Below are 22342 nucleotides of genomic sequence, written 5' to 3'. Positions count from 1 at the left end.
ATCTCCGTTCTCTTTCCAGCCCTGGATATCACATCTCTCGACCAATGCTTCATATATGATACAATCATCGTTAAAAATCCCAAACACTCTCCTTACTATTGTTTTCAGTTCATCAAAAAAAAAAAAAAAAAGAAGGGCCTGACCATTACCAAATCATGGGTTTTAATTCCTTTCTCTTCTTCATTTGCTCTTATAATACTTTCAGACACCGTAAATCTCTTATTCCATGTTTATTTTGTAATCCTGAGCAAACCATGTTATACTACCTTACACTTGCTACTTAATGCAGAACTCAACCCCCATAACTTTACCGCAACAACAGTATAGCCATTTTCCAGATTGTACATTTTCGTTACTTTCTTTCTAACCACCATAGGGTTTTTTTTTTTTTAATAACATCTATTGAATTTTCAGTCCTTTTCTCCGTTTCACTCTCCCACGTTTAAAAGTCTCCACACCTCTTCTCAAAGTTCTACTGTTAGCAATTAAGTTTTTCTGTTTCAAGTAGATACTCCTTTTGTAACTTCCCCCATTGCTAAAATAATCAGCATGGGCGTCAGCACTGATCTTGATGAACAGCAAAAGATATCCAACATTTACATATCACAGATTCTTGTGAGGAATGTCTTTTGTACCGTCTACTAGTATATTTAATTATTTGAATTAATACTTAAGTTAATTAAGATAAAAACAACAGTAATGCAAATCGCTGATAAGGTAGATGACATGCTTTTAGGTAATTGTGCTTTATAATGTTGGGCAACAATTTTTTCTTAAAGTGTCATTTTTATCCACTGGACAGGATGTGGCATTTGCATTTGTGGCACTTGAATTTCATCTCTAGTAATTCAGTTTTTCTTACATTACGATATTGATCACCTGATCAGTAAGACTACAAATATCAAGAGAAATTTTAAATAAATTTTTGTTTACCTTATAATGCTATTTTAATTTTAGATATCTTATTTCTATGTAGAAATGTTTTTGGACGATTATTTTGCTTCATACCAGTACTTGTACTGGCAAGCCTTCAAATACTATACACCAGTTTCATTATGTGCCTCTTGATCAGTTGCATTGCTTCATTTAGAACTTTTGATCCTTACCAACTGTTTCACCTTCAGAACCGATGGCTTCAGAACCAGTTGTTCCAGAGCCGCCAGAGCCAGAACCAGTTGCACCACAAGAGACTGAAGAACCCGTCCCGGAGCCATTATCTGCAGGACCCTCAGGACTGCCACCACGAATCCCACCGCAGCAGAAGCCAGACGAAGATGATCTCATAAGGAAAATGAAAAAGGTGAGGACATTCTGTCTCGTAAATTGTGGCTCGATTGTGGACTGCTCGTGGAGTAATGCTTATCAGCTGATAAGCTTTGTTAAAAGACAAGGTCTTGTGTACAACAGTAATTAATTTAACAAGTATATTTTATATTTACCATTGTCATGAAAATTATTACGTCATGAAAACAAATGAATATTATTTACTATCATTAATAACAAAAGAATAATGCCAATTTGTATTTCGACCACTGTAAACTCTGTAAATTAGTCATGTATGCACAAATTAAGCTATGTGGCTGACTAGCTACTTATTCCATGAGGCGTTTAGTCCAGGAGTATGGCCATGCCATTCTATATTGCTTTTCCGCTTATCTTTGCTATTGCATCGTAGAAAAGACTCTGTTGTAGTAAATTCTTTATTGTCTAATGAATGACAATAACGTCGGCTTAGCGACCCCACTGTGACCCAGCGACCCCACACTGACCCCAACAGGGGACCTCTCCAGGCACTGTAGGTGGTCAGAGGCCTTGTCATGAATTCTGGCATACCTGTGCAATACATGATGGAGGTGGGGTGTTGTATATAATGTTCATTGTGCTTCAGCTGATCAACTAGTGCATGGCAGAATCTAAGATGAATCATCAAAGGCAATTTTAAATGGTCTAGTTTTAAGGTAATAAGTTAGTCATGATAAATCTTACCGGGACATTACAGAATCCGCGGTGACTTCAAGATTTAGAGATAATTTGACTTGTTTTGTGGAAAATTTTTTTTATTTTAAAAATTTGATATGGTTTAGTCGCATGTGCAATGTTATACACAATCATGGCACAAATACACAGTCTGTGATCAGTACATTGACGATTGTACACTTACTTTATCTTCGCCTTATCTTCATTTGTAGGTCGCAGAAAGTTAGATTAGTTTAGCTTTCTGTTAAAGGCATAAAGGTTATGTTAGAAAAGTATGTTTAATTTTTAGTTCACAGCAAAACTTCAGTATATTCCGCGTACTGCAATATGCATTCAATTTTGCTACATTTAAACCAAATACTCAGTGTTTACTGTGATCAACATTATTGGCGAATTCGTACATGAAGTATAACCTAACTTGTGCATCACTTATGGAGATGATTGTTATATATAAAACCATTCTAGGTAAAGAAGAAACTAAATCTAATAAATATTACATGTAGTGAATAACACTGTAATAACTCAAGTGAACATTTTGAACAACGACAAAGCAGCCAAGGAAGCCATAAATACATGTGAACTTGGACTTGGGGCCAGGTATTGGGTTAAAACTCCAAGTTTTAAGAGACCACAACCTTCTCAGTTTTTACAAAAAGAGACTTATAGGGAAGTGAAAGTATAAGTAGTCATAAAGATGGACAACAAATGAACAACAATGAGTTACAGGATGCTATTTATATGTCCTGTAGATATGTCCTGTAGATAAAGAATCTGGAATCTACAGAGAATTAGATTTTCCAGGTGAAATCAATGTTAATGATTTTCAAACTAGGCTTCAACCATTTATAGGTGATTATGATGATGATTAAGAACCAAAAGGCATGCAATTTTTTTAAAACTTTACACATTTTAGCCTCATTAAGTGATCCATTCACTACTGCATATAAAGGTAAGGAAGATAGGCTTTAGCGATCTGTTCGTGGCCGATTGGCTAATCTGTATACTTACTTTGAAGGTAGAATTTAGTGGTGATCTCGCCTGATTTTCAGCAAAGTATTATCTTTGTAATTTTATCGTGGAGACCACAACGTAGTTATGATTTAGAATATGCAATACCGAATTAGAACATTTTTACTTCAACTTATGTATAAGATTTCGTTTTCCTCTTTCTGTAATAATATGGAATATATGAACATTAATGTACTGTACACTCATAATGTATTTAGCTGTTTGAAGTGCGTTGCTGTACAGTATAGATATTAGTAATGATACTCTCAGACAGTTCAGATGTTTGATTTTATGAAAACTAAAAGACGTGCCAACTTTCATAAAGATGTTTTAAATATAGTCAAATCAGTGTGAGCAATGTAGTTAAGGTAAAATATATAATTTGAAGGAAAATTAGGTTTATAAGCGTGCTCACGTTATATGTCCGTCTGGAATTTCTCATGGAAATTTAATTGACAGAGGTATTTAGAGCTATACTCCTGCAGTGGTGCCTTTGAACGTTCATGGTATAATTATACAATATAAGCGCTACTGCTTATTGTACAATTTATACCTTTTTCAATGTCGCAAGTATGTGACATACTACATATGTTTGCAATATGCCGGTCTCTGACAACGAGACTCATCCTGCGGTATTTTATGCTGCTGTTCTAACACTCGCTGCGCACGAGGTGGCGCTGGTTCTCGAACTGGGTCACTTGAACAAAGTTTACAACTAAACCAAATGATAACCTTCACATTCACATAACTATGACATGTCGATGAGCAGATGTTTGTCTCGTATTAATGTTCCTTCCTTTATCTGTCATGTGTGGCTTTGTGTGACGAACTTCTCTTCCCTACCTGTGCATTTTGTCTAACAACTTGTTTGTCCCAACATATTCCAAGGAGCTGACTCCTCTCTTCTTGTACCTGTCCCCCTCCTTGTTTCGAATTCACACGCTTTCAATCACGTTAATAGAATTAGATTTGGTGAATTACGCATGATAAAAAATTAGTCTTGGTGAGTTTTTATCATAATTGTGCATGGACTCCCTTATACAGTTGCATGTATCTTGGAATGCAGCTGCACGTATCCCTGTATAAGGTATATGTAGAGTTATTGGTTGTTAAATATACCAAATTAAGCTTGAAATGTGAGATTAAACTTTATTTATCAAATGGATTACTAGATTTGTATTAATAGTTTTATTTTTTAGTGCATTTTGCAGAAAAAAAGTGGCTGTTAAGGTTTGCCATAAAATAGTCTTAATTTATTTATAATAAAAGAATCTTACTTTATTATTTATGATAATCGATAGTAATGTCAATAATGCAATCTCTGCTTATCTGATTACTATATAAGAATGTTTCTTAGTAAATTGATTGGATTGCTCTGTGCAGAAGATGAAGAATTGTATAAAACTATCTTCAACATATTTAGATATTATGTTCAAGGTTTCAGAAGGAATGTTTAGTCATTTTATTGATAATGTATAAAGCCACAGGTTTTCAGCATCTGAATGAACAATTGGATAACTTGCATCTAATAAAAAAACTCATGAGTTACATAATGACAATATAATATGAAATATTAATCAAGAGATATGTTTTCCTGTAATTACTTTATTCACACCATATTTATACGAGGAAAAGAACAGATATTTGTTTTTCATTTAATTGGTTTAATTAATTATGATTAAATGGCCGCATGCTGAACGTAGAAGAGTTGATGCCTTGCTCTCTCTCCCTCACCCCCTTTTTTTTTCTTGGTGAAATAGTATTGTTGACTTTATGTGGGATAAATATTTTAGGCACTTATAACTTTCTTGGTAGGAGTGATAGTTCTCGGTAAATTGAAGTCTCGTAGCTAGAAGCGATTACGTAACTAGCCCACATCATTATACTATCTTCAGTGACAGTTCCTTTGCTATTTATGCTTGTTTTTCTGACTGGTTGAACCTGCTGTAATGGTATATCGTATGCTGTCCGTAATATTAATTTTTCTTATGCAGTCTAATATTAAGTTTGTTCATTAGATATTCTGTAATTGTTTGCGTAAGAATGCCACAGGTATTTCGACCTGCAGAGTGGACAGAGCCTCAATCCGCGGAAAGCAAAATCTTTATGACCATTTGACTGGAGACACAAGACGATTTCTTGGTTCCCTTTTTGGTAGCTTGAAGCTACTCAGACCTCGGACCAAACTGTCTTTTTTGACTTTTCGAAAATTTAATTTTATTTACTATGTGACTTAGTATATTTTTTTTACCTCTGGTTTATTACTTTTCAAAAGGCTACTTCTTTTCTACAATGTAACTCAATGCAGTATTTTCTTACCTCTATCTTTTTTTAAGTTTTCAAAAAGTTACTTTTGTTTACCATATAACTGCAGCATTAAAAAAAATTCTTGATTTCTTACCGTTGACATTTGAAGGAAACCATTTGAATCAATATTTTAAAATTCATTTCTTACTATCTACTGATTTTTTTCTGAGATATTTGGACACTTTTGACCTCGGGCGAGGCCACTTGTTCAACCATTTAAAAAGTCTCATTTTTCTTTTTTTACTCTCTGTAAGTTTTTATATTCTTCGTTTTTAATGGCATTTTTTATTACTTGGAACTCTTTTTCTACAGCATTTTACATAGAAAAAATGAAAACAACACGAAAATAAGAAAACAAATGTAATTGATTTCCTTAAGAATGCGTTAACTGAATCAAGCGGGTTCAGCGGGTTCATTTTTAGTACGTAAGTTTTACAGTTTTTGCTGGAAAAAGTAATTAATTTATTTGTTTTAGGGGAGTTAGTCCTAAGTTTATGATGATAGAAAATAGGTGTTGTTTTTTATATGTAGTTTAGACTTGATAATATTTAAATATTATTTTATTTTTGGGGTCTTTATAAGGTTTTGAGATGAATTTTCGGTTTTGGGGGAAGAGTCGTAAGGCTTTCTTGCACCATTAATTTTGATTTGATTTTATTGTTTGCTAAAGCATGGAGTTTCAACACCCCCAAGCACTCTTCAACCTCCCACCCACCTCACAATCCTCACACCTGCCTCACAATCACCCTACCCCTCACAGCCACCCCACCCACCTTACAATCACCCCACCCACCTCACCCCTTTGGTAGATTGATGCCCATTGCACTTTCACCCGTGTCACTTCTTGCAAAAGTGATTGAAAGCGATTTCTTTTACTGAACAGCTTCAGTTTTTTTTTTCTTTTCCAGACGAGGAGGTATTTTGTCAGTTGTTTTGAAGGTTTCATGTCGATTGTGTGTTGTTTTTTGTGTAACATCTTTCAGTGTATGGAGTTTGGTATTAGATTATGGTATTTGAATATTCTTCGATAGCTTCCGTGGTTTCATTAATATGATTGCAATACTTATTAGGGGCCTCATTTACAAACCTCACTGCTTTTCCGCAGTGTTAGGTGGCAAGCACCAGCCCAACAACATCAGAAACGGAGAAACAAATCCACAATTTTGTATCTGTACAACAACATATTATTTGAAAATAAAACTATACAGAGAGCTTTCGAGAACCTGTACGATTGAAAAGGGTCATCTTACAAAATTCTCGAATGATCTCTGCATAATTTTATTTTTGAATTATTAGTGCGGTTACATAAATGTGGTTTCTGGTGATTAGAAATTCATTTCTCCATATAATGTGGTTCGTATCCCACGATAAGCTGTAGGTCCCGTTGCTCGGTAACCAATTGGTTCCTAGCCACGTACAGATATCTAATCCTTCGGGCCAGCCCTAGGAGAGCTGTTCATCAGCTCAGTGGTCTGGTTAAACTAAGATAAACTTTTATACATAAATGTGGATTTTTTTCTGCACTTAAGACTCGTGCTACTATGAGTATTTTTCAACACAGCAACAATCAGTGATATAATTATCGTGAATGCAACTCAGGTATCCTATATGATATATGTTTTTCTATACGTTTATTAAGTGTCTCTCACTGACGTTATGGAACTAGACAGCAGAACATAAAAACTCCCTTTTTTACCGCAAAACAGGCCCTTGATGGAGCTGATTATTATTCATGACACTGAAGCAGGTGTTGTTAAACTGTGCCAGAGTGCCGTCTCGGCACACTTTAGTGACGGTGCTGCCATCGTCCATTGCGCCAGTGATACCGATCATAAAGTTCAATAATCATTTTAATCGTTTGGAGTAACCGTCTGACTTTAGCTTCGGTCGTTAGCGAAAGGTGCAACATTCGGGCTTTGCTCGTAAAGTGTTTATTGTCAAGCCATTTGTGGAAGTCGGCGCCGCCTTGGCCGCCTTTCGTTGTAAACTTATATTCCTTAAGACACTTTATGGATGTTTAAGCAACAGGGACTGGGGTTTTTTTTCCCTTCTTGATTTTTTTTTAGTTGCGACGACAGCATCCATAAAACAAAGGTCATATTGCATCATGTTTCACGATCTAAGGTATACATAGTGGAAAAAATAGGTACTATGGTAGATTCACATTAACCGTGCATTTGACGTCTAGGCCAGTCCCTTACGACGCTCCTGATTGGCTGCTGATAAGCCAATGACACGGCTGGAAACTCTCTCGAAAGAGTTCACATAGGCAGGATATATGTTCTATCTCTCCTGATGTATACGTATTTCGGGAGAAGTGGAACATACATCCTGCCTATGTGAACTCTCGAGATAGACTGAGAGCTTCCAGCCCTGTGATAGGGTTATCAGCAGCCAATCAGGAGCGTCGTAAGGGGCTGGCCTAGACGTCAAATGCACGGTTGATGTGAATCTACTATAGTTCTTGTGGATGGGAAGAGACTACCTCTTCCTGATGATTTACTTCATTTGTATAATGTTTAAGGATTTTCCCAATGCAGAATTGGTTTGGGGAATGATGGCACGATATTGTTTGTGGTTAATTTACAGATAGCCTCGTAACTGTTTAGATACATCAAATTATTATGATATCCAGTCTTTGGAACTGTCAAGTCGCAAGTGAAAGATATAATAAGCATTAAGTGTACTGCTCCAAAGATTTCGGAAGTATGAGAATGTACGTTGGTTTTCGTGACCTCTGTGTGTTATATGATTTCAGGTAATTTAGCTTAAGCTCTAGACAGTATTTCTCCAAACCAGTTTCAAGAATGATTACCACTGGTGTTCATTTATTGCGCAATGAGATCGACAAGGTTTGTAAAAAAAAAATTTCAGTGTTGCTTGTATTGAACCAGGTGTGTATATATTTATAAGCAACTTACCCTGACAAACATATACACACATCTTCCAGAACCAATTATGAAATAAACAGTTCAAGATAGAAAGAGTAAGGGGGGTGGGTGTTGCTTATATCCAACAGCGCTCCGAATGGGGATTAAGCTAAGAAGAAAAAAAAGATACTTGGTTTGTGTTGTATGGTAACGTATTTTTAAGATGCCGAAATCTTCATGCTGTCCTGTCCATTCTTCATATTCTTCTCTTACGATCTAAAGTGACCCATTGAATTAGTGCTCGCTTCCTCCGGCTTAGCTGTGAAAATAAAACTTTCACATTCCTTAACTCAAGCTTATGTGCTTGTCGCTATTACCTGCATTTTGTTCCATTTTACATAAGGTTCTTTGCAGCTTGCCTCTTTGCAACTTGCCTTCAGCCCCAAACTGCAACCCCTTCTGTTCCTTTTATTGTCCCTCCTTTCATATTCTCTTTCTTCCATCTTACTTTCTACCCTCTCCTAACAATTGATTCATAGTGCAACTGCGAGGGTTTTTCTCCTGTTACACCTTTCAGACTTTTTACTGTCAATTTCCGCTTCAGCGCTGAATGACCTTATAGGTCTCCCAGTGCTTGGCCTTTGGCCTAAATTCTATATTCAATTCAATTCAAAGTATCGCCTACATGGCCACGTAGCTGTATGGGTAGTGCCATCTGTTGTGGTCAAGAAGTGGGCAGGAGGCTAGCTACCTCACCCCTTAGAATTGTTGAGAAGTCAAAAGGCTGCACTCTTTTGTACCAATCACACACACACACACACACACATATATATATATATATATATATATATATATATATATATGTATATATATATATATATATGATATATATATATATATATATATATATATATATATATATATCAATGTGGAAGTGAGTTGATATCTACTTTCAAGTACAATATCCTGAATTTGACAGGGCTATGTATAGCAACTTAATCTCACTTGATGGCTGAGTGGTCTTCGTCACTGTATTTTTGTGGTTTCCCACCCAGGCGGCAGTTCGAATCCCATCTGTAACGAAGCACTTATTATCTATAATTCACCTTGGGTGTAAGTGATTCCCAAAGTATAGTGAGGTAAATATTAAACGAAATTTGTGCCGTAACATTTGTGAATTAATAAATGTCACGGTGAGTGCGACGAAAATTCTTAATCAGGCACGTGTTACAGACTTATCAGTCAGCAATTTGAAAGGTGATGTGCAGCGAAGTCTTTATAAACTTTTTCTGCTCTCAATGTCTCAAAGAAACTTAGAATTGCTGGGATTATGTCTGTGAAGTAATCTTACAAGCTGACCGAACGAGGAGCGACTCTCAACCGGAACCACATGTTTAAGTTCCCAGGCGAGACCTTGAATAAGTCTCGGATTTTATTTACCTAATGCGTGGAAATTATCGGTTGGGTAGTAATGTGTCTTTGTTGCCGTAATGCCTTCTGGCTGTATGTGCACTGGATGGAAAGAATCTCGACCGATTCTGGATTTATGTATGTATATATGTATGTATATATATATATATATATATATATATATATATATATATATATATATATAGTCTTATCACATCACCGTGCATATATGACGCGTTAAGCAACAAGAGTAGTTTAATATCTGATTCGCTCTATCTTGGAATTAACATATGTGGAACTATATTGATTCTGAGGTAGAGCGAATTAGATATTAAAGGACATTTATATATATATATATATTATATATATATATATATATATATAACATATTCATATATATATATATATTTTTTTTTATGGAGCCAGGGGGTGGGGGGAGAAGGAGGAGTTTACTGTGATTGATGATAAAATTCATCCTAAGTATTTCGTAAATCTCTTCCGTTGACATTTATCTTTTCACGTTTATTTAATTCTATACCGTAGAATCTTTCCAACTTAATGGATTGTTTCATGTGAATGCTCTTATATTATTTCTTAATAATAAGGAAAACAGTAATGATAGATAATAGATATACTGTACACTGGAAAATTTTTGAAGAGTCATTTTGCTTAAGATTTATAATATTGCAAATATTAGTAAAATGAAAGTAATAAAAGAGAGGGTCGAAACGGCAAGCCTCTTATTCAAGGTAATTTATGTATTGTCTAGAAGCTCGAACCTGGGTACATAGGATTGGACGATGGCAGATCTAAATGTTAAGAATATTGCCCGCTGAGTATATAGTTATATATGTATATGTATATATATGTATATAGTTTACATATTATTATATAGTTATTCTTTGCTTTTGTGGTTTTTCCTTGAAGTATGGTAGAAAACGGCTTTTCAAAGATCATGACCTGTACATGTCTACAGAATGAAGTTCTTTATGAAATTGTGATTTGTGCCATAGCAGGCTGCCAAGCAGGTTGATACGCATGTCCCAATTTTTTATTCTCTTCATTCTTGTTAGATTTATGTAAATTGGCGTCAGCACATGAGCTTTCGTTGATGCATCAGCCGGCATAATAGACTGAAGATAAATCTGAATTCATCATGGTCGTCTTTGGACCTCTTAATGAATCATTACCGCTTGCACTAAACCGCTAAAGTTGGTTGAAACTTCAGTTTTTTCCTAAAAGGCAAGGAGGCTTCACACTTAACCCCCATATTTAGTTTTCTATAAAAGAAAACTATTGAGATGGCTATTTGTCTGTCCGTCCGCACTTTTTCTGTCCCCCCTCAGATCTTAAAAACTACTGAAGCTAAATGTTTGCAAATTGCTATGTTGATCATCCACTTTTCAGTCATCAAACATACCCAATTGCAGCCCTCTAGCCTCAGTAGTTTTTATTTTATTTAAAGTTGAAGTTAGCCATGATCTTGCGTCTCTCACCGCTACAGGTGCTAACAATACTGGCCACTACCGGGCTGAGGCTGAAAGTTTCATGGGCCGCGGGTGAGAGTTTCATGGGTCGTGGCTGATAGTTTCATACAGCATTATACGCTGTACAGAAAACTCGATTACGCTAATGTAACTTCGGCGCATTTTTTATTTGTTTATCCAGGGTAGAGACTGACGTGCTTTTATAAACGGAGGGCTAAGTTACTTGTTTTTTTGTTGTTGTTGTTGTGAAATATATTGTAGTGCCTCAAAAAATTAAAATCATAGTCTATTATGAGAAAGTATGCCTCAAAAAATTAAAATCATAGTCTATTATGAGAAACTATCTCATATCTTGATGATTGTCTCCCCAGTCTTAAGGCGAAGAAGATAATATTTGATCCATGAGTCGAATGCTCTGGCGTCAGAATGTATGATTGATTTGACCATTATCCGAAAGAATTTAAATATTCCTTTTGCAAGTTGCATTCATCAGGATCATGAAGAAAGAAAGATACTATTATTAGATACTTTACCCAATCCTTTCAATATTTAAATGAAACGAACCTTGGGGTAAAAAATTTAATTAGACGAAAATGACTTCAAGTCTAGATAACGAATGTAATGTATCTTAAATAGAATAAAGAGAAATATTGATACCAAATATTGTTTTAATAACTTCAACTATATTAGTTATCGGCGATCCTCGACCGCTCTGTTACCCTCGCGCTAACGAGCTCCTTAAGCGGGCGTGATCAATACACGATAATGTTAGCGCACCTCACACGGGTGCCATTCCAGAATGATGGATGTGGGCACACGTCTTCCATTTGTTCATGGGAAACTGCGCGACTTGTATTTCTGGAAATAAAAATAAATAATCATAAATGATTAGGTCATCAGTGTATTTTGATATGTGGCTAATGCTATGGTATACTGTCCCAGACCCCCGGCCCCACTCCTCCCTTCCACACACACACACACACACACACACATGCAAACAAAGACGGAAAGAAAAAGTGGGACGTAATTAAGAGTGAAATAATAGCTTTACCTCTTAGAACAGGGGTTCTTAACCTTTTGATGATTCCCGACCCCCAACGAATGGCCCAATATGTGTCCATACCCCCATTACTTAAGTTCACTTAAGTCTTATTTGTTGACAGTATAACTTAATATACTTAGTTTAATACATACTTTAGGTATGAATAACTAGGAATAGAACATACTAGAACATCAAAAGCATTTATAGTTTTATATAGTTATTTATTCACAAAATGTACCCACGTGTACACTGACACATTAAAATCAAATATATACAAACATCCAGAGATCAAGTCCCATACCCCCAGCATGTGGTTCTCGTTTATATCCCCAAGGGGTATGCATACCCCCTGTTATGAACCCCTGTCTTAGAGGGATAAAGAATCTAAGAGGTAGAACTTTTGTTTCTTGCAGCAGAATGGGCTGATATATTTGAGAAAGGACGAATTAGATTGCATCTTGGGAGGGACAAGTTTGCTGTAAAGGTATTTTGTCTGGCGAGTCCCGGCGGACGAATTGGGGAGGGGGACCAGCTGGCGTTTATGTAAATTCGCGGTGGAGCTGTTGACGCTTGTTCTCTGGTTTTTATATTTACCTCCGCCAATAAGGTTATGTTTCTAATTGTCTTGTTTTGTTTGTTTATAAGCAGGGTTACGCAAAAAAGTTGCGTGTGGATTTTTATAAAATCTTAACCAAAAAGTGTGACTCTCACAGGCAAAACATGATGACATTTTGGTAGGGACAGTATTGGCATTATTTGAGGAGAGCGGACCGACTGGTGGTTGAATTGATCACCTGTTAAAGGGTTGATTCCCCGAAAAACTACACACCATTGACGCAGAATTTGGGAACTAAATTTCATAGGGACTTTTTCAGAGAAAGTCTGAGTGGTGGTTATGACTGCTTCGTGGACGTTTCTGGTCGATAATATCTGGTAATATGAGTTTGAGGATGGTGGAGGTATATGCCCTCATTTAAATTTGCTTCAACAATTTGTATTTATTACATATATTATGAAGTAATTTCAGTATTTAATAATGTTCGCTGTGGTAGTTGTACATCCTCTTTTTATTTTCTTTCTGTTTTCACATTTTAAGTTTTATTCAGAGCGTTGCGTAATATGTGTACTAATTCAAGTATGCATGCTGCAAGTCCGTTTCAATCAAGATGATGGATTTCCTTATAAGGGAACACTGCTCAGTGTGTGGCTGGCTTTTGTTAATTATCTTGTGGTCACTGCGGTCGGAGCCGGGTCTGGGCCTGTTTACATAATTTAAAAGGGTGTCTCCATATTTAGTACAGTTTCCCATATTGAGTGTGGTTGCTCCCTGTGCATCCAACTGGGCATAATTCACTAGGTTCCACTTCAGCACCTGACCTGACTGGTGGGTCCTCCGCTGGTTCTTCAAATTCGTCCGTAGGATGTATAGGGTGTGTTATTCCTGTCAGTCTCTCCTCAGGACGCTTCATAACGATGGTTTAAAATTGAAAATGTTAGTTAAACATTAATTCAAATATATGATATATTTTTTCATTTCGTTACCCCTATAAAATAAGGGTAAAGTGTACCTGGTTATACACCGTTACCAGTGGTGCTCAGTAGCTACTACATTCGCAGTTGTTCCGTTAAAAATGCGGTAGAGCTGTCGATGCTAGCCTGGTATATACTAACATATATTGTGTGTGTGTATGTTAGGCACGCCTCATACAAACTATAAGTAATCCGCATCTGCTAAAGGGTGGAGGCTTCAAAGAAATAAAATTGTTACTGCAGTGTTGCAGTCCAAGTGGCCTTATCTAGCCCAGGTATGAATGAAAGTTAAAAAAAGGGAATAGACAACGGGAGTGTTTAACTCCAATGTAATACACAAATTCTCCCTTTAGAAATGGGAAAATTAACGGAATAACATAGTACAGGAGTTATAGGAGGGACAATTTCGCCGCACTATCGTGGACATGAAAATGTACTAAAATATAACCGGAGGATGGTCAAACTACGGCCCGTCAAATGTTAGTAAATTTGAAAGCGAAGGTTATTTTGTCTTTCAAATGTGTTTTATGCGAAGTTCCTACTTTAAAATACTAGTTAATAAAAATTGTTGTGCAACTGAGTTACTTTGTATGTCACATAAATGCATTTCATGTGAATCTTCTACAGTTCTTTAAGAAAAATCAATTGCATATTTACTTTAAAAGCCTTTTGTCTATTTCAAATATAATTAGTTTGCTGAATTTTTGAATGGGGCCCTTGCACTGAAAACTTTCCCCACCGCTGTATAATCCATTCTATGACGGCGTTTTCAGAGAGTCACCTTTAATCCTATTGGATGCAAGGCAAAGTGTATCCGTAGGTAAATATTCTCTGTAATATAGATCATCTGTTTCCAGTGTAGCCCACATTTAACCGTCATTGATACAAGTACGCTGCATTTGTAGAATTTCTTAAATAGTTCCATTTCATACGGGACAGGTGCACTTATCAACGTAAGAGACATACAACACAACGTCAGCAATTATAACGCATTACTGGGCAAAAGTATTAGGGGATTGGGGAAACAGATTTTTCCTTTACCTGACAGGCAAGATCGTTATTTCATGTCATTATTCTCAGATAGCTTTTCTGCATAATGCTCGTTTTCGTAAATACGAATTACTTCTGTGTGAAGGTTATCATTCTCTTTTTCTTCTGTATACGGAAACTTCATTATAAACTCCGTCATCCCCAAAGTTTTGTTGCCATTCAGCGATGCTGATCATCAGCAGCTTAATTATTATTATTATTGTTATTATTATTATTATTATTATTATTATTATTATTATTATTATTATTATTATTATTAGCTATAATGTTTGTTCATTTATATGTAAAACCGAGTTAAATTTTTTTCGTATATATGTAAAAACGAGTTAAATTTTTTCGTTTATATGTAAAGCCGAGTTCAATTTTTGTTCATTTATACGTAAAACCGAGTTCAATTTTTGTTCATTTATACGTAAAACCGAGTTCAATTTTTGTTCATTTATACGTAAAACCGAGTTCAATTTTTGTTCTTTTATATGTGAAATCGATTTCTATATTTAATTTCCTCTTGCCGGTAACATTCACAGTAGGTGATATACGACCACTAGCCGGGGTCCGTCAATAGTACTGTTTGATTGGGGATGCAGTGATTGCTTCAATTCCGCAGCTGGTGAAATATTTCGGGTAATTCTGATGACAATGGCGTGGTTGTTTTTCTCTCACGCAATCCTGCGTTACTTGGGGTAGAGTGTTAAACAAGTACTTAACTTTATTTATTTATTCTTGGCTGTTTTCCACTTCTATCATCTCTGGGCCTATTTTCCTCTTTCTGCGTAGAGTTATTTTGTTTCGTTGAAAGTTGGAATAAATATGTGCTGCTAAATGAAATAAAGTTTCGTGTATGGATTTTGCGTAGATTTATGTGCAGCTCAGTTAGTTACGTTATGCAAGATTCAGATTTGCTTTCTAGATAGCTTATCATTGAAATTAATCGTAAGAATACAACACAGATTAAACAGAAAAAGGAGAAGACTAGTAAAAGGGAAGTAGAACAGTTGCATACATACATGCGGAGGTGAATGAAAGTGACCTGTAATTTTTGCCCTGTAATTTAATGAGAATCAAACAACCAAATTAATAAAGTGAAAATTATTCCTAAGTGATTGGTAATTATTTTTTAACACTGTTAATGTTCATTTTAAAAACCAGTAATCTAAAACCCATCGCAAGAATGTAGGAGTCAATAATCATTCAAAGGCAAAATGTCTTCGAGGACAGAATCAGTCACTCTACAGTTATTATTATTATTATTATTATTATTATTATTATTATTATTATTGTTATTATTATTTTTTTATTTTTTATTATTATTATTTATTATGATTATTATTATTATTATTATTAGTTATTATTATTATTATTATTATTATTATTATTATTATTATTATTATTATTATTATTATTATTATTCAGAAGATGAACCCTATTCATATGGATCACATGGAACCCTCCCACAGGGGCCATAGACTTGTAATTCAAGCTTCCAAACAGTATAGGGTTCATCAGGAAGAAGTAAGAGAAGATAAAGGGAAATACAGAAAAAAGTGATCCAACTTATTAGAAAAACAAATTAATAAATTATCAAATAGATAAACATGCATTAAAATGCAAGGAGAATAGTATTAAGGTAGTAATACATTGCACCTTCGCTTGAACTTCTGAAATTCCAATCACACGACATCCTCTAGTAGTCTTTTCCACAGTCCCAACGGTGTGAGGAATAAAGGTCCTCTGGAACTGAGAAGTTCGACAGCGAGGAACATTTATTGCATATTGGTGATGTTGTTTAGCGAATCTGGTTGATCTCGGCATATAAAGGGGATCAGGGATCAGTTGTGAATGTGAAAGATCTCCGTTGAAAATGAAAAAACGACAAACAAGAGACCATCCATCGATGTTCGAAGTTACGCCGACTTATCCAAGGAAGTTGGCGAGCCCATTTGTATGTTTAAACAAAACAGTAATAATAAAATGCTGATATATAAGGCTGTAGATGCGTTTCTCGAGAGGCTTTGAGCGCCTCAGTGGCGTGGTCGGTATAGTTTTGGCGTACCACCTCGGTGGCCACGAGTTCGATTCTCGGGCATTCCATTGAGGAGAGAGAGATGTGTATATCTGGTGATAGAAGTTCGCTCTCGATGTGGCTCGGAAGTCACGTAAAGCTGTTGGTCCCGTCGTTGAATAACCACTGGTTCCATGCAACGTGAAAACACCATACTAACAATCAAACAAAAAATCGAGAGGCTTTGCAGGTAACGAGTTTGGTAGAAGAATAATGACTCATTGGAGTTTTGTAAAGCAACTGATGCGTGTGGAAATGTTTGCATTGGAATTTCATCCTTGATTCAGCTGGCGAACGACGAACGTGGCAGTAACTCGAGTCTCGTTTTTCTCTCTAGCTACTTTTCCTATTAGTGAAATAATAATAATAATGATTTCAGTTAATTGGAGAGTAAGTCCAGGGCATCACGCCTCTTTAGAGATCGCGTGTTCGGTTTCAAGAGTTTTTGGTCTGGTTAAGATTACATTGATGAATGAGGGTCCTTTCCTGGTCGCCGACCCGCTCTCGCTCCGCCCACCTATTCCGTCTGCACGCAATTTTTCTCTTCTCATACACTGCACGCAAGGTGGAGAGTGTGAAGGGTTTGGGGGAGTGCAGATCGATGGATTGGGTGAGCATCATGAGCTGTCGTAGGCGTCGAATATTTATTGTATATCAGCTTTCTGTATGCACGTCCGCCCAGCTTTCTATTTGTCTGTATAAGTCTTTTTGCTGCTTAACGATATCTGGTTTCTGTATTTTCACGTTCGTTCAAGTGGATGAAATGTATAAGTACATATATACGTGGAATACGTTCTTTCAGGGTGTGTGTCTGTATGCATGTATGTATTTACGTATATGTGTATATCTAATTGTCTCTCTTCTGCATTCGTTTGTTGTTTAGACATCAGGTGAATAAGCAAATGGTCTCTCTCTCTCTCTGCATCTCGTCGTCGTCTCCTCTCATCTCTCTCTCTCTCTCTCTCTCTCTCCTGCATCATTGTCGTTTAATGCTGTGACGTCACGTTGATAGGCAAATGAACTTCTCTCTCGCTCTCTGTATTGTCCTGATTTATGTTCTTTACTCCACCCATAGACGCTAAAGACGCCCAAACCTGTTACTGGGTACGCCAACGTGCAGTGTATAAAATACGCCCTTATTCAACGCACAGATCATTGGAAAGGGTTAAGTGAAACTTCAGGTCATAAATTTCCTTGGCTTAAGAGTATTATATTTATAACTGTTGATATAGTTTATTGTTCGACATCCAGTGTCGGGTTAAGGTTTGGCTCATATCATTCTTACTCACCATTATGTAACTTTGAATAAGTTCGATAGTTTGAATGATATAGCTCTGAAATTGGCTGAACAATGGGACCCTGATAGTGAAACATATTTCCTTTTATTATACCGTTGCCTATGTGGCAGTAACCACCAACCCCCCTCCACGCACCGGGGTTCCTCGTTGGACGAGTGGGTTACGTGCTCGCCTACCGATTTGGTAGTCCAAGTTCGCTTCCCTGCTCTGTCAACGCGGAATCAGCGGAATTTATTTCTGTGATTAGAAATTCATTTCTCGAATTAATGTGGTTCGGATTACATAATAAGTTGTAGGTCCCGTTGTGATGAGCTCAGTGGTCTGGTTAACCCTTAATGGACGGATTGATCCTCGGGAGTAGTAATAACAGGTTTGGGGTGGTGGATGGATTGATCCTGTAGAGTGTAGATAAACAATATTATGCCTCATCGATTTGGAAAGAAAATTGGCAGGGAAAGGGGATATACTTAACTTTTTTCTACACATTGGGAAGAAACAAATTCGACTCTGGGAGGACTTAAACTACCAAAATGGTGCTTTTGATTCTGTTCTTTTTGGTTTACTTCGAGTTACGTTTCAGTGCATTTTAAGGAGATTTCCATCCATCCAAGAGTTTATTTATTATTCATTTTTCAATGAAATTACTATGACAAATTGTAAAAAATTCGCTTGACGTTCCAACATAATGAATACCTGTAAAATATGAATGTGGAGTTAACAGAATTGTTAATATTCTAAAATGTGCTTATTATTATTATCATTAATCTGGTCCTCAATCGGCTAGATTGTGGTTACTATAATTTTTGCATCTTTTTTAATCAGTGTGCCGGTTATGCTTACACTGAGCTCCTATACAGTGTTGAAGGGATTTTGGTCAACTTGCTGCAGAGGCAGACTGTCATTCAGAGATGTATAAGAAAGGAGATCGTCTGTCTGTTCGACTATCAGCGTTCACCTACCGTGTTGTCTTATTTTCAGTTTTCTGTAAAAGAAAATGATTGAGATAGCTTTGTCTGTCCGTGCGCACTTCTTCTGTCCTCCCTCAGATCTTAAAAACTACTGAGGCTAGGGGACCTCGAAATTGGTATGCTGATCATCCCACCCTCCAATCATCAAACATTTCAAATTGCATCCTTCTAAACTCAGCAGTTTTTATTTTTATTTAAGGTTAAAGTTGGTCATAACCGTGCTTCTGGCAAAGATATAGGACAGGCCACCTCCGGGCCGTGGTTAGTTTCACGGGCCGCGGCTCATACAGTATCATACCGAAAGGCAGATAAATTTTCGGTGGTCTCGATTATACGCTGTAGCGGCTGTACATAAAACTCGAATGCGCGGAAGAAACTTCATACTCATTTATTACTTACAAGAATCTTAGAATTGACTTGGTATCGGAACTTCTTAGTCAAATTTTGTACAAAGGTACTAAATGTCTAGATGTCCAGGAAAGAAGGCGTCCGCCGTATGGTCTGCCGTTTTTGTTTCAGTATGCCCATCTCTCTCTCTCTCTCTGTCACCTGTGTGTGTCTCTCTCTCTGTCTGTCACCTGTGTCTGTCTGTCTGTCTGTCTGTCTGTCTGTCTCTCTCTCTCTCTCTGTCACTTGTGTGTGTGTGTGTCTCTCTCTCTCTCTCTCTCTCTCTCTCTCTCTCTCTGTGTGACGCCAGTTTTTATAACCACATATCAACGTATCTCTCTCTCTCTCTCTCTCTCTCTCTCTCTCTCTCTCTCTCTCTGTCTGTCTGTCTGTCTTGTGATCATTTAGCCAGAACAGATTCGTGGCATGAAAGACCGTAGACTTTCCAATGACCACATCCTACTTGGGAACACATTTTCGGAATGATCTGCCTTTGCAAGAATCATAATGGTATGTGTTTCAAAATTTCATCAGCCATGTTGCACTTGGAACTTGATTTGGGTGTTCGTAGGGACCTCGTATTATGTGGCAGAACAGTACTCTCAGATATGACTTTGATAATGATGAGCCTTCATTGAATGCTCTCTCGGGTAAAAAGGTTAGTGGGTAATGCTTATTATATATTTGCGATTCTTTATTTCCTTTGCGCTACAGAAAGAAAGATCATTATTTATATCTCACGAAAATTCAAAATTTATCAGATTCTTTTTGGAGGATTTGGTTACTGAACATTTGTGGTACCAAAGTATTATTATTATTATTATTATTATTATTATTATTATTATTATTATTATTATTATTATTATTACTCTCTAAAGCTCTAATTGGCTTTTGCTGCAATGTGGTTAAAGTTCAATGAGAATTGTATAGGAAACCTTACATAGAAAAATTGAAGACTTAGTCGTATTGCTATATAAATTGGCATTAGAATGTGTGTACATATATGGAGAATTGGAGCTTAATAAATATATTGGTATAAATTAATGTACAATGACTGACATTGAGACCATAACGTTTGACTTCCAGTTGGCGATTTAACTGAAAGTAACAATTGAAAGATGAAATCAAGATGTAAGCAATTTTATTAATATCTCTTTTGGAGAACAGCCGAGAGAAATCTGTGTGAGATGTACTAAGACTCCTGGAACCAAGAAAAGAGTTAAATGGCTTTTAATAGTTAATCCTAAACTAATCAAAGGGCCAATTACAAGGATCCAAGAACCGGGTTTTCCTTGACACACAAACTGACAGATTGCTTGTGTTACGTATTAGATGTGACCTTTACACTCAGGGAAAGTGTTATTTCATGAATTGCATTATTGAGCTTCAGTACCAGCACAAAAAATAGATCCTTCTAGATATAAGTGACTGACATTTTAGCTATGAAAGAGTTATATATATATATATATTATATATATATATATATATATATATATATATATATTATATACAGACACACACACGCACACACACATATATAATATATATGTGTGTGTGTATATATAGTATATGTTAGTGTATGTGTACGTGTGCGTGTCTGTGAGATTATGTATGTAGTTTACAGCGGGAAGTCGGTAGTTATTCACGGACCTATCAGACGTGAGTGAGTCGCGGCAGCAATTATGGAAATTAAATAAAAAGAGGAAATAATGTAGGGTTCTTTTTTTTCAAACGAAATTATAATGTTAATTAATATTATGCTGTTTCGTACTGGAAGGCAGAAATTCACAATGCAGTGTTTACAATTAATGATTGGTTTTAAGTGGTATTTACGTCACATCTTTTAATCAAATGTTGCACCCACACTGCCAGAAGTAACCAAATGGGTGGGTTTTAGCCCTAAAACACACTCCGCCTGTTCACATCTGCCAAAGAATACACTGGGGACATTGCCACAGGCATGTCAACAAGAAAGGCAGTTTGAAATTTACCGTATGCCCCAAGAAACTGAGGCTAAGGTATAGTCCCTCATATAAATTCTTGGATTTCTCCGGTCATAAAGCTGAATTCCATCCAACCCCTTTCTGGACAACAGGTCTGTATAGTGACGTAAGTCGGGCACACACTGAAACTTCCTACAGCAGAGTTAGGTTGCTGAACATTCGGCCAGTTTCGCACACCCAGACACCTGTCATCCAGAAAGGGGTGAAATGGAAATCTCTCTTATATACCCGAACATCCATGAACTTATATGAGTGACTGTACTTGAATTGGACACTGACAAGTTTAAACGTGAAGTTTATTATCCGTAGACTATTGTTGTTGCACAGAGGAAAAATATGTAGAAACACATGGCATGTTATATAGTAGGATGATACTATAAGGCTCTTGCTTATTTACTGTATAATGAAAATGATACAATAGTGCTCATTGTAATTAATTTTGATAGCATTGATAACACTCTTGAACGGTCGAAAAATGAGACATCGTTGGTTACTTCAACTCTTATAATAATAATAATAAAATTGTCCATCAGATTTGCTGTAAAAATTGTTTAAATTTTTATCGGAAGTTAAGTCAGTCAGTGCGTGTCCATAGAATAAAATGCGCAAATGAGTTTAGAATTTTGCCATTGCAAAAGGGAAAACTATTGGGGAAATGGAAGGATAAAGGGAATGTAGGACATAATGAGAAACCTTAAATTCGAACATTTATTTGTCTTTCATTGTGGGCCAGATGCCGTAAATAACAGCAATGAAAGTCTAGCGTAACAATGAATGAGCTGTAAATTAGCGTAACTATGGGGGAGTGACCATATCTAATGCTTGTTTGGGATAGGGGTGGGTGTGTGTGTTTTAGGTTTGGGGGGGGGGGGGGGGTTGGGGGGGGGGGGGGGCCACCATGGCAGTGAAATGGATTGGGAGTTATTCGCAGCTATGGGGGGCC

At 36.5% G+C, this 22342-nt stretch overlaps 1 protein-coding gene across 1 annotated transcript in view; it reads left to right on the top strand.

Annotated features, from left to right (window-relative positions):
* Positions 1-22342, top strand: part of LOC135215411 (titin-like) — a 499003-nt gene that overhangs the window by 215802 nt on the left and 260859 nt on the right. Inside the window, 1 exon segment of the mRNA XM_064250021.1 lies at positions 1125-1300. Coding sequence (XP_064106091.1) covers positions 1125-1300 — 176 coding nt within the window.

This window comes from Macrobrachium nipponense, chromosome 19, assembly GCF_015104395.2.
Source record: "Macrobrachium nipponense isolate FS-2020 chromosome 19, ASM1510439v2, whole genome shotgun sequence".
Classification (NCBI taxonomy): Eukaryota; Metazoa; Arthropoda; class Malacostraca; order Decapoda; family Palaemonidae; genus Macrobrachium; species Macrobrachium nipponense.
Note: the sequence above shows the minus strand (reverse complement) of the source record. Positions and strands in the feature narration are given on the sequence as shown.